General features: G+C 47.1%; 7 protein-coding genes across 7 annotated transcripts; 5 read left to right on the forward strand and 2 right to left on the reverse strand.

Annotated features, from left to right (window-relative positions):
• Positions 1-722: 722 nt before the first annotated feature.
• BDV38DRAFT_293399 (PHD finger domain-containing protein) lies at positions 723-2,288 on the forward strand (the record flags this gene model as incomplete). Its single annotated transcript, XM_032062238.1, has 2 exons — positions 723-759; positions 817-2,288. 2 exons carry the CDS (start codon positions 723-725, stop codon positions 2,286-2,288), a joined length of 1,509 nt encoding a protein of 502 aa, XP_031918993.1.
• A 158-nt stretch (positions 2,289-2,446) lies between these two features.
• BDV38DRAFT_277743 (FAD-binding oxidoreductase) lies at positions 2,447-3,969 on the reverse strand (the record flags this gene model as incomplete). Its single annotated transcript, XM_032058557.1, has 2 exons — positions 2,447-2,906; positions 2,963-3,969. 2 exons carry the CDS (start codon positions 3,967-3,969, stop codon positions 2,447-2,449), a joined length of 1,467 nt encoding a protein of 488 aa, XP_031918994.1.
• A 531-nt stretch (positions 3,970-4,500) lies between these two features.
• On the reverse strand, positions 4,501-6,880 carry BDV38DRAFT_95115 (cytochrome P450). The gene is made up of 6 exons (XM_032064175.1): positions 6,408-6,880; positions 6,308-6,313; positions 6,173-6,224; positions 5,340-6,077; positions 5,024-5,291; positions 4,501-4,961 (listed from the first exon to the last, which is right to left on the reverse strand). Exons 1-6 carry the CDS (start codon positions 6,580-6,582, stop codon positions 4,587-4,589), a joined length of 1,614 nt encoding a protein of 537 aa, XP_031918995.1. The 5' UTR covers positions 6,583-6,880; the 3' UTR covers positions 4,501-4,586.
• A 193-nt stretch (positions 6,881-7,073) lies between these two features.
• BDV38DRAFT_234269 (uncharacterized protein) lies at positions 7,074-9,401 on the forward strand. Its single transcript, XM_032053224.1, has 6 exons — positions 7,074-7,397; positions 7,461-7,480; positions 7,539-7,575; positions 7,631-7,707; positions 7,776-8,158; positions 8,211-9,401. The coding sequence occupies exons 1-6, from the start codon at positions 7,187-7,189 to the stop codon at positions 8,710-8,712; spliced, it is 1,230 nt and encodes a 409-aa protein (XP_031918996.1). The 5' UTR covers positions 7,074-7,186; the 3' UTR covers positions 8,713-9,401.
• A 419-nt stretch (positions 9,402-9,820) lies between these two features.
• BDV38DRAFT_293402 (SDR family oxidoreductase) lies at positions 9,821-11,281 on the forward strand (the record flags this gene model as incomplete). Its single annotated transcript, XM_032062239.1, has 2 exons — positions 9,821-10,256; positions 10,359-11,281. 2 exons carry the CDS (start codon positions 9,821-9,823, stop codon positions 10,760-10,762), a joined length of 840 nt encoding a protein of 279 aa, XP_031918997.1. The 3' UTR covers positions 10,763-11,281.
• On the forward strand, positions 11,202-13,304 carry BDV38DRAFT_95143 (cytochrome P450). The gene is made up of 9 exons (XM_032064177.1): positions 11,202-11,491; positions 11,543-11,662; positions 11,712-11,901; positions 11,955-12,038; positions 12,097-12,193; positions 12,253-12,370; positions 12,430-12,715; positions 12,784-13,021; positions 13,091-13,304. Exons 2-9 carry the CDS (start codon positions 11,609-11,611, stop codon positions 13,269-13,271), a joined length of 1,248 nt encoding a protein of 415 aa, XP_031918998.1. The 5' UTR covers positions 11,202-11,491; positions 11,543-11,608; the 3' UTR covers positions 13,272-13,304.
• Positions 13,305-14,253: 949 nt separating this feature from the next.
• On the forward strand, positions 14,254-15,907 carry BDV38DRAFT_293420 (FAD-binding oxidoreductase; the record flags this gene model as incomplete). Its single annotated transcript, XM_032062240.1, has 3 exons — positions 14,254-14,740; positions 14,828-15,326; positions 15,415-15,907. The coding sequence occupies 3 exons, from the start codon at positions 14,254-14,256 to the stop codon at positions 15,905-15,907; spliced, it is 1,479 nt and encodes a 492-aa protein (XP_031918999.1).
• Positions 15,908-16,769: the final 862 nt, after the last annotated feature.

Genomic DNA, 16,769 nt, shown 5'->3' on the forward strand with positions numbered 1-16,769 from the left:
ATGTCGTCCCGGGCCGTGTCCGGGGCCTCACGACCTACAGGCCTCTAATACCCCGGTAAAGGGCCAAGTGGCGAGACTCGGGGAAGACGGTATATCAACACATCATGGGGAACTCTAGTCTTAATGGCATTCGGCTCTGCTTTTCCTCTTTTAATGAAATCGTTGTCTATGTATACTAATTGATAATTCGGATATTCTGAAGAGGTTCCACCCTCTGATGTAACGTCCTTCCCAGAGATAGGATCATTAGAGCTCATAGGTGCGAACAACCAGCTCCTTGTATGGTCGGGGAAGGCGACAGTTATAGCCACGGATTTTACTGAGAGGCAAGCTATCGCCGATTCTATATATAAAATGCAGTAGCCGTGCAGATCTAGAACTCCGAGTTGATAGATTTAACAGTACATATGAACCATGGAGGGCATTGCAATGCTCCTTGAAGACTTATTACTAGGGACAAGGAAAACAAGGGCTACTTGTGCAAGGGGACGACAATGAGGACCGCCATTAGGAGGTTCTTGAGTTCGAGAACTATTCACCTTCTATAGGATTATATGCCATGCCTTAGAGATCACGTGCTTAGAATAGCAATAGACGTGGTTTTCGGAGCGGATAAATAACTTCCAAGCTCCAGCCCCTTCAGTATTGCATATTCAACACAGCTCCCAGAAACAGAGTAAGAGTCATTAGATTCTCAGGGCTGCTTTAACCATTCTGGCATAATGGTTACCAGGGGCTTATGGAATCTACGTGTTGATGGTAAGCATAGCAAAGGTAACTATGTCCCTATGTTGCAATGTTAACACCGGACCGTAGGAAAATGGTACCGCTCGTTTAACCCACCACGGGGGCGTATAACGTCTCCCAACACACCTGCGACTTTGCAAGCAATCAGAAAAATAATTCAGGAGACTAGTGTTAATAGCTGGGAGCCAGTACCATTCCCTACCCCGCTTCATATCGACCTTGACTATGTATATAACATCGATAAAGATTCAGGAATATTGACGATTACCCAATGGGACGGAGTTGAGGGTGTACTAACACGCCTAGTTAGACAGGCAAAGCTGTCTGAAGTTCAAGATTCCTCGCTCGCTACAATTGAGGTTATTCTTAAGACTGTGGAGGATTTCCCCATTCAGCACAACACACAGCACGATCAAACCCAATCATCTGCAGCGCTGAAGGTAGACATCGGAACACCGACATCCTTGAACGAGCTTCAGTTCCGACTGTTCACCGACCTTGTTCTTCTATGGAAATTCTATTTTGATGACGTTGCATCTTGGTCACACGAACCTTTTCTCAAAACCCTTGCCATTGGAATTCTGCGTATTGCCGCATGGGACTTTGAGGTATTACTCGATACAGATACGGCTGAGATCCCAATTAAGTTTTATTCTGTCCCGAGTTGGTCAGTTCCTTCTGGGAACATATTCTGGTTTCATGGTTTCCTTGTCACGCTCTACAGTGCCACTGAGTTGGTCGACAACGCTATTCTGAAGGCCAAATCATTTTTAGATAAGGACCAGTGCACGGAAAACCATGCTCGTGTCATCCTTATCTCTCTAAGCCATGTTACGCTTGTTGAGATAAATGGTACATGCATCATGCGCTCTTCAACCATACCGCTGGTTGTGAACTCATCTGCATTGCACCCTTCGCCTGGATTTCGAGTTTTGGCCTCTATTCTATCGTCTTACTCTTGGAATATACGCGATCACAAAGAAACATGGGAGATAAACCTTCCTACTGAGCTTTTCGATAGAATACTCAAGTCCTTGGTGCCAAAGGACATCATGTCATTTGCTCAAGCCTCTTTCACCGTGGAAAAATGGTATTACTCATCTCTACCACAGCTTAATGGCCTTCATGTGCAGAGCTTTGACTTTTCAATACCGTGCTGTGGGAAACAATTTCAGCCTAACATAGATAGTGTTTACTGCTCCAGCTGCTATGTCTGGTCACATAAGAAGTGCGTTGGTCTGGCCTGTGAGATAAAAGAGGATGGGTACATATGTTCTGAATGCCGACAGAATAAGACCTGTACTATTTTGGAAACTGGTGGGATTTACGGGGCATATCGCAAAAGAAAATCCAGGTCGGGATGCCAAGTCGCTATTAATGGTGTGAGAAAGACTCTCCACTTACGCTTGGGCAAGCCAGCAAGCCGGCGGCCAGAGTTATGGCTTATCCGGGGCATGTCTGTTCCTCCGAAGACCATAAACTACACAATCTATTTTAGTGGTGTTTTCTCCGGGCTAGCATATGGTATTGATGAAGCGTAAGATATGACTGGGGTGAGGATTAGGCGACATGTCAAAAGTAAACTGTGACTCGATGCCCGGTATAGCGATCTCTGAATATGTTCTGAGCTTCCTTTCATTCTTCCCCAGATAGTGTCATTAGAAGCCTTGAACCTCTGGACTTGTATTCTCGGCTAGGACTAAAAAAGCTTGAACCCCCCAGGAACCCCGGTCTGAAACAGACCTTGCGGGTCATACCTTTCGCTCACTGATTTGAGATATGCATTACTTTTGGTTCCATAACTGGCAATAACAGCCTGTGAGCCGTCCGCGTAATTCAAATATTTAAAAGGGCGGTAGACACCGGCAGCTTTCGTGGCGGCGTCAATTGAGGCAAATAGGTTCTCGACTGCCACAGATACGGTATCGTCATCGGCTGCATTGGTGTACCATGCCGTTATCATAGCAATGCAAAGTCTTTTATCTGCCGGATTCAAGCCTAGGCTGTTTGTGTTGTCGAGTGCTGGTGTAGGCTGCAAGGTGAAATACCAGTTGATGCCATCAATATCGGATATTCCCGCAAGCGAGCTGTTCCAGAGAGAATGTATGGTAGAGTAGACTTTTGGGCTGTGGGCAAATGTTGTCGTATACCAGATTTGCCTATCCAAGTAGAGGTTAATTTAAACTCCCAATGTCTGCCAGAGAAGTATACTAACCGCTGATTGAAAGATTGGTAACTGTCCGTTTCATTGGCGAATGAAGCCATGGTGTCAATTCGAAGATCATTTGATATGGCGGTGGCGTTGTCTACAAAGTCTGCAAATACCGTGGGGTATGTCACAGGCTCAGTGTATGCTAATCCATTGCTAATGATCGATACTCCAGCAGTATAGCCATAGGTTTGAATCATTGCTGCGTGGGGATCGTAAGGTTCCACGCCCATGAATCGAGAGAATGCATCCACCTGTTGTGCAGCAGCCGTAGATTCATATGCAATAAAACCACCCCAAAACTCCCCCAGGGGATAGGTTTTCATGGTGAAAGAGGTAACAATTCCGAAGTTGTTAGAACCACCTTTTAGGGCTAGGAAAAGATCGGGGTAGGTCTGCTCATTCACGGTGACAATCTTGCCGGAGGCTAGGACAAGCTCATATCCCACCACATTGTCACAGGCCCAGCCTAACAGCGGTCCTAAGTAACTCAATCCACCCCCAAGGATATAACCTCCAACCCCGACGTCTGAATCTCTCCCTCCCGTGATGGAAACTTTCAGCGGATCTAGCACTTGCCATACCTGAGAAAAGCGCGCGCCGGGCCCAATAGTAACAGTCTTTCGGTCTGGACTAACATCGACCTTATTCAGAAGACCAAGATCAATGGTGACGCCGTGGTTTATATTAGCAGCTCCCGAAAATGGGGTGTGACCACCACCCCGGACAGCAAACTGACCCCCTTGCTTGAGGAATCCACGCATTATTGACACAGTCTTGGCCACATCCGCGGTTGTTTTAGGCTGCACAATACATGAAGGTAAAATCTCTTGTTCTTGGAGACTGAAGTAGGAGGATAATGAGTTTGAGTATTCCGAAGAGCCTGAGTAATAGACCTCTTCAGGTAGTTCCTGTGATATTCGAGAGCACGCTAGCCGGGACACATTATGTGACGATGAAGCTCCTTTGAACAGCAAAAGAATGCAAAAGATCGAGTTGATTCGGGCCAGCATGACGGAAATGAATGGACGTAAGTCTCGCTTGAAGATAGCCCGCGGCCAGTTTAGAAGCCCTCCCGGTTAAATGGTCTGCTGAAAGTGACGGCTGCCTCTGTCGTATTTATATTTATATCAGGAAGTTCCCCGTCACGCACGGAGCGCCTGGGTAGCTCGTAACCTCCCTATCTAGCCAATGGGGGCCATATTCTACTTATTACTTATTGCCATTTCCCACGCGAACTAGCGTATGCAACTGGCAGGGGTATGAGTACTCTTCGGTGGATCCCATTGCTCGTATATGTACCTGAGCAAAGGATTAACTCCACAGTATTCTTAGAACATGGGATCCTGCTACGACCTAAAAAGGGGAAAGGGCCACTAGTTTGAGTTTCACTTATTCCATGGTTGCGTGCGGGTTGTAGGTCGCATTACTCGGGGCCTAGGTCTACGTAGTATTCGCTTTGCGAACGTTCAGAACAAATTAGTGTCAACTAAAGAGTATTTCCGCGGGAACAACATGTGTTTATTGAGTATCTAATCTCCGGCTCCATCTATGGATAATCTCTTTCCAACCTTGATTCTAGTCCAAGCTCGTTTCGGCGAAGTGGAATGATTGTGCTTATGAGAATTTATCACACCACCACTCGAGGAGTGAGGCAAATCGTGATGTCTTCCTGCTCGCCTGGGGCTGTGACGCCTACAACTGGCTTGGAATAATCAGGTTGTGGAAACCGGGACTTCTTCACCTCATGGGCCTTATCTCCTCCAGAGCTCCCGGCCTCTTCAGTCACTAGGGTTAGATCATAGCGGCTTAGCAGCATCGCAATAAAGGAGAAAGTAGTTTCTCGGGCATACTGTCGGCCAGGACAGAGGCCGCTTCCACCCCCAAAGGGACGATAGCTCAGACTAGACTTTAATGATGTCTTGTTTAGGAACCGATCGGCCTGAAAACCGTCGGCATTGGCTCCCCAGGCATCCTTGTTAAGGTGAAGCTGGTGGTAGGAGATCTGGGTGACATCATTTAGCACAAGTAGACTAACCTTTCTCTGATGATTAGAGTTAATCTTACCATCACATTATTACCCTTGCGAAATGTTGAACCCCCAATTACGGTATCATCAGTTATATGTCGGACAAGTGGCATACTCACCGAAATGCGGAGAACCTCTGCGAACAAGGAATCAAGACGTGGACACTCTTTATTGAGGTAATGGTGATGGACTCTATCACCACTGATGGCTGGCGTAATTTCCTCTCGGATTGCTTCGAGAAGCTGTCTGTCATAGACAATGTATGAAACCATCCAAAACGCCGTTTTATATAGGTTTCCCAAAACACTATACAAAGTTAGTGGTGAACCGTCTCACCTCGTCGGGAATACTCACGCCCAAGTTTGTAACATCATCGCTCGACCAAGCTCTTCTGTGCTCAGCCCCCCTTCTATCAAAATATCTTCTGTCTCCAGTATCCAAGCGTTTGCACCAGGTCGTTTAGTACGAGGCAAAGAGAAATATTTTACAAATAAACCAATCATTACCTCCTTTGCTTGAGTCATGTCCTTGCTCAGAAACCCGGGCATCCCGAACAGATATTTCCAGTTCACCCTCTCCCAGAGCATATACCAATGAACAAAATCTGGCTGGAGCTCCCAGAGAGTCGGGCCGTAAAACGACTCCACTATCCCTCGTACCATGGCCTCAATACATAGAAGCTTGAGAGAAAGGACCCTTGTTCCATCCTCAAGCTCCTGGGGTGCAGCAAAATCCTGCCATTTGAGATCAATTGCTTGTCGCACAAGAGGGATAGTGCTATTGTCCAGTAGTTGATCTAGTGAGTCACTTGGGGCTAGATGCTGGCGGAGAGACTCCAACATAAGACCGACAGGTGGCAAAGGTCGAGGGTGCAGTTTATTGTGGGACGCAGATGGATTGACCTTGAACAGCTTATCGACCGCCTCAATGCTCATACCCGATTGAGTATGAATAATTCGAGTAATACGCTCACTGGACAGGGTCTTCTCATTTCGGTAGATCTCTGCTACATGCTTAGGGTCTGTGATGACGTAAAATGTATCCCCTGCGACTGTGATGGCAAAGGGACGCCTGGATTTGCCAAAACGCTCACTACGCCCGAAAGCAGTTAGTTAAAATCATGCAAGATGTCTCTCAGCAGTGAGGATTATGGCAGGAGGGGGGTTTGGGTTGGGGCCAATTCTCACATCATACTAGCCAGTGTCCGGTTAAAGTCAAGCGCCATAGGGATTGTATGTCCTGGGCTAGTATTAGTGTACCTAAGCCTATTGTTGTAAAGTAGAGCCCGTTCTTCGGTGTATTTATGGAGGCTTGTAACTTACCAAGATCTGTTCCACCAATCATGTTCATGTTAGCGATGCTTATGCGCTCAAAATTGAATGCGTATTTCAAACTATAAGGGTTGTGTTTGTGTATACTCACACGGAATCAAATAAGGGGCCTCTTTGGGGTCGTTTGGGTATATTTTCGGTACGACGTAGAATCTCCAAATTCTCCAGCCGAGATATAGAGCGGACGTAGCGAAGAGGACGGTTAGGAACATGTTGCTGAAAATGTGGTTGAGAACCAATCCCAATGGATTTACCGAGGACATCATTTGACACAGAGAATGTGGAAGCTATGTCTAGCCTGCCTCCCCCGAGATCATCCAACTTCATTTAATATCACTGAGTGCACGGCTTCTTTATACCATTACTGTTTAGTCGGGGTGGGGGCTGATAACTGTGCATCCCAGCACGGTTGGATTGAATAGCTTTTGTGACCTCCGCTAGCTGGGGTGATAAGATATCGAAGCGAGATTAAAGGCAATTTGATCTAAAAGTCGCTACTAGCATCTTTCTAACCTGAGCAATAGCTCCTAGGCCGCAGGGAAACTATGTAAGCGCGGCTGACGGGGGGCTGTTCAAAAATACCACGTAATTGGGAGGACTAGGAACCAATATATTTGGATTAGTATGTACTCAGTTACATTGAAAATACGTGTTTTGCATCGCTAGCGCAGGGCTAATGCAAGCTCACTTGTGTTGGCTTCTGCAGGATGCCCACCTTCTCGGAGGCCCCGCCCCCAGCATGTCCTCCTTGAAGAAACCCATATCCAGCACTTGTGCACAATGATGAAGTGAGAACTTAAGGGGAAGATTAGAACTTCTTGTTTCCTAATTAGCTGCTGTTGTAATGATATTGTTGCTCATCCGTTGTCCATGATGACGTCCGCTCTGTCGGCAGAGGAGATGGCGAGTATTCCGGCTGGAACACCTCCGCCGGGTGTTCAGTCAAACCTCGTGGATCCTCCGTCCAATGGAGACATTCTGTATATCGTGGGAGGTATTGTGATGGGATTAATGTATATTACCGCCGGTCTGAGTCTATATGCGAAACTTACTATTCGAAGGCGAATGGCGCCCGATGACTGTGAGTGAGGCCTGGATGAGGTATTGACAATCTTGAGATCATCGCTGATAAGGGCCTCTCTAGGGACACGATTGATTGCTACAGTCTGTTGTCTGTCCCACCACATATTCGTTTACGTCTAACCATACGTTTGGCAAATAGATAGGAGCGACATTCTACTTCATTATCTGTATACTCGGTATGATACTGTACCCTACACAGAACTCACCTCATGGATCTAACCCTCGTTTTAGCGGTAGCCAAGGGCAAATACGGTACTCATATGTATGACCTCTCGGTAATTCAGGCGATGAGTGATGCCTTTATAATCGTATGGCCCCTTGGGATGCCGATATATCCTTTCCAATAGAGAGTACAGCTAAAAGCAATCCTGGCTAGACCGGATATTTTGCCAACTGGGTGACGGCAATCGTTTGGCCGTTTGCAAAAACATCTTTCTTCCTTATCTATCTCGAAATGTTCCGCACAATCAAGTGGCAACGCTATGCGATCTACTTTGGCCTTTTCGTGAACTGGGCTTTCTATACTATCATACTTATCGCCACCCTCTACTACACCAGCCCCACGCCCGGCCAGACGTGGGCGGAGGGATTTGTCTCCACGCGATACTCGAAAATTATGAAATGGACCGTTCCCATTGCATCGGGCAGTCTGATCATTGACCTTTATATTCTGATCCTGCCGATGGCCCCAATTTGGAACCTCCAAATGGATTTCAGGAAACGGGTCGGTGTGATGGTGGTCTTCGGTACGGGCTTGTTGTATGTGGTTTCGACTCCCGCCTTGGATGAAGTGCTAATAAGTGATGCATAGGGCCTGTGTCGCTTCTTCCCTCAGTATCTACTTCAAAAATATTTTAGATCATCACACCGACGACTTCAGCTATTACACCCTCCCTGTCCTGATCATGTGCTTGGTGGAGATGTGTATCGGGATATCGGCCAGCTCGATGCCATCCTTGACGCTTTTGGTTCGCCACAAGGGGACCAAACTCACTCAACTCGTCAGCATCTTTACTCGTTCTCGTTCATCTACAGGTGGTGGAAAAATGCTGTCTGGTTCGGATGGCTATGCAAAGGACTCGGATTGTTTGCCATTGAAAGATGTTCAGTCCCCCATTAAGAAGCAATCAACCCCAATAGACCAGGTGAGTGACGACGGGTACGAGCAGTATGACGGCCAGACCGTTCAAACGATGATTCAGGCGAGTTCCTCCACTGAACCAGTTGGTCAAGATCAAATCTACATGCATCGTGGGTTTGATGTAGGATACGAATACCGAGGGAAGCGAATGACTGGCGATAGTCCGGTATAGATCAGCTAGGTCTTTATGGGGTATTGTCATGAAATACTAGGTTACTTAATTTCCATCCGACGGTATGAACCACTGAAATATTGAATGCAACCCTATAAATACGGAAATACCCATTTCACCCAGTAGAGCCTCTTGTCACGTCATTCAGATACCGAATGTGAAATACACTGTGTCGGTATCTCGCCGGCTTTTGCAGATACCATGTACCATAGTGGACCAAGCGCGTTGCAGAATGTTTAATTTATCCTGGTTCCCTTCACGTGGACACTATCTACTGCTATCGCGCTTTGCAAATTCATCCTAGTACCAGTGAAATGAAAATGTTTGTCCGTTGAAGTGCCGTGGGAATCGGCCTGATCGAATTGGGCCCGTCACACTCGGCCCCAGACTAGCGTGGGCGCTTGGAGGACTGCTTTGTTGCCTAAACTTTTGGCCCCATCGTTGCATGCAGCCCTGTTGGTCGTTATCTCCCGTGGGATGTGTGCGGATTGTGGTCTGTGGGAGAAAGGTCCGTCAAATCATGTCCTTGATCACCACATTTCCAGTCGTTGGGGCGGGCCGAACCCTCCCGGAGTTGGTTGGACCGGAAGATCCGCGCCTTCTTCCGTACCCTAAATCTATGGTGGGTTGTCATTCGTAGTGGACTTGTGAATTGAACTTTTTCAAGAACAAAGGAACCTTGAAATTCTGTGTCCAATCATGTGGCACACTGGGAGGCCAGTCTAGGCTGATATTTGAGGGGTAATTTCGTAATTTCATATAGCCTAGTGGGGGTCACGTCACTGTACGAGGTCTACGCTACTGGTCATCCACGGTAGTAAGAACTAAGCAGCAGTGCCACCAGGGCTTAGCACACCCTGTCACTGTCAATCAACCAGTCAGCTATCCATGATCAACAAGGATCAAGAAGATAAAACGGCCCCCACTAAGTCTTTGAGCACGGGCTCCGGCGAGGGGACAATGAAACCATCCGCATCCACGTACTAGAGTGGCCAATTTAAAATGCGCGGACGTTGTGCCCTTTTTCCTCCTTTCTCCCAAACCCTCCAGATCGCAAGACCACACATCCAACCGATACATATCCTGTCATCTCAAAAACCCCGCAAAGATGGCCCCTAAATCGGTATTGATTACCGGATGTAGCGATGATGGAATCGGCTCCGGTCTGGCACTCACTTTCCACCAACAAGGCTATCACGTCTTCGCGACGGCCCGAAATCTGGACAAAATGACTAAGCTGAGTGGCGTGTCGAATGTCACCCTGCTGCCGCTAGACGTGACCGAGCCAAGCCAGATTGAAGCGGCTGTAACGGCAGTTGAGGCTCAGACCGGCGGAACCTTGGACGTTTTAGTCAATAACGCCGGTCGCAATCACTTCATGCCGTACTTGGACGAAGACGTGGAGCAAGTTAAGGCCCTCTATGATATTAATGTTTGGGGGCCTTTGCGAGTGACCAAGGCCTTTGTCCCATTGTTGATCAAAGCACAAGGCTCAATCGCTTTCATCACGTCGATCTCCGGCTATCTGAACGTTCCTTTCATGGGTTCGTCTTTCTTTTTCCTTTCTTGTTCTCTTTTTTTTGTGTGTTCTTCTGGCGCTTAGCATGTGTGAATCAAGATTCACTAAGGCTGATTGTCGGATTTAGGAACCTATGCCGGCTCGAAACGAGCACTGGAGCTCATGGCTGACACGCTTCGGCTGGAGTTGATCCCCTTTCATGTCAAGGTTCTATGCATCCCGACTGGTGCGGTTCGCACTCAAGGGCAGACGTATTTTGGAGATTTTAAGCTACCCGATCAATCTCTGTATAAACCAATTGAAGAAACAATTGCCGCACGGGCACAGGGCCAGGACGACACTGAGCGAATGCCCTTGATGGACTACAGCAGTCAGGTCGTTGCCCAGATCGAAAATGGTGCGACAGGCCGCTTTTGGTGTGGGGCCAACGCCGACAGGACGAAGGCTACCATAAGCGGTGATTCCAATGACATGATGGTTAGTGCTGTTTTTTTTATTCTTATTTTTCTTTCGTTGGAAAATGCGGTCTAACGAGACACTAATGCATGCATTTATGCAGGACGACATCTTCGTCAAGATCACTCGGCTGGATACGTTGTGAATACATTGGCTTCATTTGGGGGCTTGCTTTCAATCGGACAACTTCCGTCGGGGAATAGATTAGTGTCAATAGGTAGCAATCAATCAACTATGTAACCATGGCTTACTGGTCATACCCGATATCCTCTGGACTGTGTGGACAGCAGGCCACGTCTGATTACTGCATAATGTTTCCTACCTACTATAGTCATCCGCTATCTCACTACATGTAGATCCCTTTTCGCTGAGGCATGCACCAACAGTGGTAATATCATAATAGGTTTCCGATTAGCTGAAATTCCAAGGTGGTCATATGCAACGATTCGGAGGCGCTAGAGAGGTAGCTAATGTATTAATGACCAACTACAAAATTGGAGCTTTCTGCCTCTGGCTCATGAACGGATCCTGGATATATTAAATATTGCATCCTCGTTCAAATATGCAAGTCACAGTCAAGCAAACATGATTTCCGAAATCCTACCTTCGTGGCTTCCAATCGCGGCATCTATCTTACTTGTCCTCGTAGAAGTCTTTTTTCTGCTTAAGGTTCTGTCTATTACTTGTGCTATTTAAGGCAATTGCCAGGCCATTCAAGCTAACTATCTCTGGTAGGATACCGTCAAGTCTGTAAAGACAAATAAGAAATGGGCCTCAACCCTACTGAGGACTCTTTACGACTTTGTGAGCCTTTCCACTCTCTGGAAGGAATCAAACGACTGATCGCACGCGTAGTCAAATGGAAAATACTACAATCCATGGGGAGCCCAGCCAATTGTTATTGAGCCTACGGCAAAAAAGATGACTGAGCTGAGCGATACGCCGTTGCTGTCCCAGCGGGCCGTGTATGCAGATGTATGGGCATCCCCCATAAGTTTCCACCGGTAGAACTAACTATATCCAGATGTTTGGGTTTAAAAGTACTCTAAGCAACTTCAATCACAATGAAATAAATTCTAGCCGATCCCGACTCTTTGGATTGATCCTTAGTGTTAGGGGAGCGGGGCACCTGCGCAATCTCTCTTCTTTGCTGCAAAGGCGAGCGCAGAAATTCTTAGACAACGAACTAAGCCCCGCGCCAGTTGACTCCAGCGGTAATTAAATCACATCCATTCCGGGGTCTGAGATCTATCCTGATGCTTTACAGCGCCCATTCGTGTCGGGCTAGCAGAAACATGCAAATTGTTCAATTCTCGGCTGATGGCGGTAATATTCTTTGGCGAGAAACTAGGTACGAACAGTGCCCAGTACATGCTCAAAGATACCTAACAACAACTCGGTCATGATAGCCTCGGATCCGGAATTCGCAGCAGCCCTCTTCCAGCACCCTTTACAGACTGTTACCTGCATGAGCCTTTTCCAAATAACTCCTTCGTTCCTCTCCCCGTGCGTATCAACTGCACTACCTCGCTCAGACTGAATAATAACTGGGTTGGCCTTGATAGATTGATTCATGCCGTTGTTACGAAACTTGGACAAGCAATGAAGCTTATACAATCCAAAATGATTCCAATCATTCGGAACGGAGTGCAAGATTGGGATGAGCACTCAAGCAAGGAAGATGTCAGAAGCCCACTCCAAGTGCCGACGCACCACCCACTCAGCTGACCTTGGCCTTCCAGACTATCCTGTACAGCATGATGACAGAGACAGAGGACAAGAGAGCTTACTGGACCCCCGAAGCGCTTTGCCAAGCCATAATGGGTCTTTGGTTTGCTGCCTCACATCAGCCCTGGGTTAACTTGTATATTTTCATTTACCAGCTTTGCCGCCATCCCGAATGGCAGGACATCCTCCGCGAGGAACTCCGATCAATTGGAAATAGGATGGATATTGATAGCATTAGCAGTCTGCCCCTCCTGGATAGCTTCATGCGCGAGTGTGCGAGATTCCACTGTCTTGACAAACGTATGCACTCGCCCACCCCGACCTCAGTTAACCAATCACACTAACCGAACACACGACCATGCCTACAGTTGCTATCCGTCGAAAGGCCATGCAGGATTATACCTTTGCCTACGATAACACCACGGCACCAGCAGGAGCGACCGTCTGCGTTTCTAACTGGAACGTGACCCGTGACGCCAGTACATACCCAAATCCCGATAGCTTCGATGGAGCTCGCTTTGTGAACGGGAAATCTAATGACCGAACTAAAATGTTTGCGGATGTTTCAGAAAAGCATCTGATCTGGGGCTATGGATCACTCGCCTGGTAAGCATCTCCTTATGTGACATTGGACATTCAGGCTTCAGTAACTAACTTAATTTTCGGGCTATATAGCCCGGGCCGACTTCACGCAACATATGTTATGAAATTGATGATTGCGTCTTTTATTACTCGATGGGATATTAAGCTCGAGAGGGAGGACATGCGTAGCCACTGGATGTATGAATCATTTAGCATGCCCTACCAGTCGACCGCTGTCATCCTGCAGCCTCGATCAAATCCAATCGCTGTATAGTTTGGCCATCCTGGGAAGGATCATGTGGGACTTGGAAGCTCCCGAGGTCGGTAACGAAGCATAGTCTAGAATTTACAAATGTCGCAAATCTGTGAATCAAGTTCATTTCGACTTCCTTTCCTACCTGCCATACATTTTGTAGGGCTTAGATCACGTGGAGTAGCGATATTGGTAAAGTCCGACCAGGACGGCCCCCAAAAGCAAACAGTCAGGGCTCGCGGCTCTCTACCTGTAGATTCTAGGGATGGGAAACGTTTAAACATTTTGCCCAAATACTAAGATGGTCGAAATTTCAAGATTTATTGGTTGATTTATTTATATATTATCATTATGGATATTTTTAATTTCTTCTTCTTTTTCTCGTCTATTTTTTTTTTTTCTGTTTTTGGATTCTGCAACCGAAAGTCGAACTTTATCAAATAGTTAAGCTTGCCTATGAGTAACTACCAGCTAGACGACTGAAAAACTTTCCTAGTTGTGAGAAAAGCGGGCGAGTCGATTTCTATGGTACTAACCACTATGTAGTTACTATCGTAAAATATCATATATTCCCAGTGTTCTGAATGGTCACATTTCTTGTATTTCGGGCCGCCAGCCTGTTTATAACTACCAAACAATCACTATTCAAAGTACCTTCAACGAATCAAGTACCTTTATTGCTAATTTATTTGGACAGTCTAATGCGCTTTAGTCCAGAATTTCCAGCTGACATGCAGCTGCAATTGCGTAGGTATCCACATCTCGGCCCCCTCAATTCAATTTCTCGGCGTATATGAAGATGGCTAGGGTCAAATGTCGGGGGTGTTGCATTGCATGTTCCTGACCAACATTGGGGCGGTATAGTAAACAGAATACTTATATTACCAGGTTAGTCTGTCAGCACTGGGGGTGCGAAAAAGCCTCGGTCACCATAGGCCCTGTAATTGGTTATAAAGCTCTCTCTCTCGTCGTCAAATTCGTATCCAACATTGACAAAGACAACATGTCTTTCCGCGTGTTGCTCCTGTTTCTCTTTCTGGGACTCTCCACAGCCAGTTCTTTGGCTGTGTGTGTGACTTTGTCGGAGCTCCTACCTGGTCAAGTCTCATTTCCAAATAGTACTAGCTACGATGATGCTGTGGCATCGTACTTTTTCGTCCAAGAACGGTTGACGCCCAACTGCATGGTTCGTCCAGACTCCGCACGGGATGTTGCGGTGGTGATCAAGCAGGTTGAAACTACTGATGGCGCAATTCTTTCTGTGCGGGGAGGTGGTCACTCCGCCAATGTTGGTTTTGCCAATTCAAACACGGGTATTACTCTCGATTTGCGAAGTCTCAATCATATCTCTGTCAATGGAGATGGGAACGTGACTTCGGTTGGTGGGGGTGCGCTTTGGTCTGAGGTATATGAGTACTTGGATGAACGTGGACTTGCTGTCCTCGGCGGTCGTGTCGGTACTGTTGGAGTCGGCGGTCTTCTAACCGGAGGTAGGTTTATGGAAGCTTCACTTTTCATAGCTTTGTCGTTCTTTGCAACGACCAATTACGTAAACTGATATACCTGGAAATCACTAGGTGGACTATCGGTCTTCTCTCCGCGCCTGGGTTTTGCTTCCAATAATGTCGCAAACGTGGAAGTGGTCCTTGCCTCGGGAGAAATCGTCAACGCAAACGCAACCAGCAATGCAGACCTCTTCGCAGCCCTGAAAGCTGGCCAGAATAATCTGGGCGTAGTGACTAGATTTGACCTTCTATCTTTCAAGCAGGGGTTATATTGGGGCGGCGGTATTGCGTATGCAGAATCAGCAGTTTCAGCACAGCTGGCCGCATTTGCAGAGTTCAAAACGCCCGCCAACTTCGACCCCGACGCCGAGATTGAACAAAGTTTCCTTTACTATAAGGCCAAAGAACTGCGTATGAGCTCAAACAATATGTTTTATTCGAAGCCGGTTGTCAACGCCAGTTCTCTGCGTCGCTTTGCGCAAATCCAGCCGCAGATCTCCAATACCATGCGGATTTCGAACTCTTCCGACTTTAGTAAAGAGATGTCGGAGGCTCAACCGGCAAACTTGCTGTAAGTGGAACGCGACTATCATGACGGACTGGCCTACCACGGCCTTATGTGCCGGGAAAGCGATGGACCGCGGCTAACATTCTACTAGAGGAGTTTGGGCCACAACGACCTTCAAAAGTAGCCTGACCGGTCTCGAGGATGTCTACCAGCTTTGGAATAGTTCAGTAACTGAGCTGTCAAGTGTGGATGGCCTCGTATCTAGCCTGACCTTCCAAGCTGTGCCCCCGGTGACAGGCGAAGACGGCTCTATTGATACTTTTGGACTGGCCCCAGGTACTCATCCAGAAAAAGACCTGGTGATCTGTCTGATCGCGAATTGGTGGTCTGATACAACCGATTCGGCTCGAATGCTCAATGGGACCAAGGAGTTCATTGCAGCAGTTGAGAATACCACTGAGGCACAAGGGACGAAGGTACCGTTCACTTATCTGAACTACGCAGCTTCGTGGCAAGATCCCATTCAAAGTATTGGGGAAGAACAGGTGAAGTTTTTAAAGAAGGTTGCAGGAAAATATGATCCAAACGGCGTTTTCCAAACGAAGGTTCCGGGTGGGTTCAAAATTTCCCGAGTCAGCTCCTAGATATTTCAACTGTATATAAGTGTTGCTGCCTTAGGATTTCCCGATCGTTCGGTTTGTTTGTACCACATATATGCTTCTCGCAAAAGTTAAATCGAGGATCCTATTAAAGAAAGCTATAGTTCAAACTTGGAGATTAGTCGGAGAATGGGGAGTGGAGAGAAATAGTAAAGTCCTTGCGTTTAGGGGAACCTAGAGACACAGTGGACGTAAAGCAACAATATTTGTCGATATGAATTTGTCTCCTTTAGTACGGACCCGCTTTTAACTGCCGAATGAGGACTAGTCTCCACCAGAGTGGATCGTTACCTCCGAGGCCCGACATTGCAATTAGTATATATCTCCGAGCAGAAATCATGGTGGGTCTACTAGGGCATCGTCTACAATCATTACCCCATGAGAATGATACGCATATGTCCGTCAAAAGAAAGGGGACATAATTTAGAAAAGAGTGGACTAGTGCAGGGGCATGAAGTCAATTGCTTGTTCCACTGTGGAGAGTTACTCTAGCCCGCACTGTATCTATACCAAGCGGGATTGGCTTTGACGAAGATACGGGAGGCGTTATTACGGAGTAGAATAGAAGAGTTCTGTAGTGTGTTCCAGAAGCCTTCCAACAGCGGCTCGGTGGCTCGGCCTTCGTTGAGATGACTCCACAGGGTCCACTCACGCACTGGTTAGACCTTGATCTAGAAGACGAGGAACGCCGGTGATCTACAAAAGCCATGCTACTATATGGTCTGTATACCGAACGGTTCCATTCTTCACTAACCCAGATACTTGGGCAGGTGACGCGTCTATCATACGTATGCGAGCTGAATATATTTACTACATATATTTTGGATAGGGGCTACCCCATCTCCTG

The sequence above is a fragment of the Aspergillus pseudotamarii genome (genome assembly GCF_009193445.1).
Source record: "Aspergillus pseudotamarii strain CBS 117625 unplaced genomic scaffold BDV38scaffold_3, whole genome shotgun sequence".
In the NCBI taxonomy this organism is placed as follows: Eukaryota; Fungi; Ascomycota; class Eurotiomycetes; order Eurotiales; family Aspergillaceae; genus Aspergillus; species Aspergillus pseudotamarii.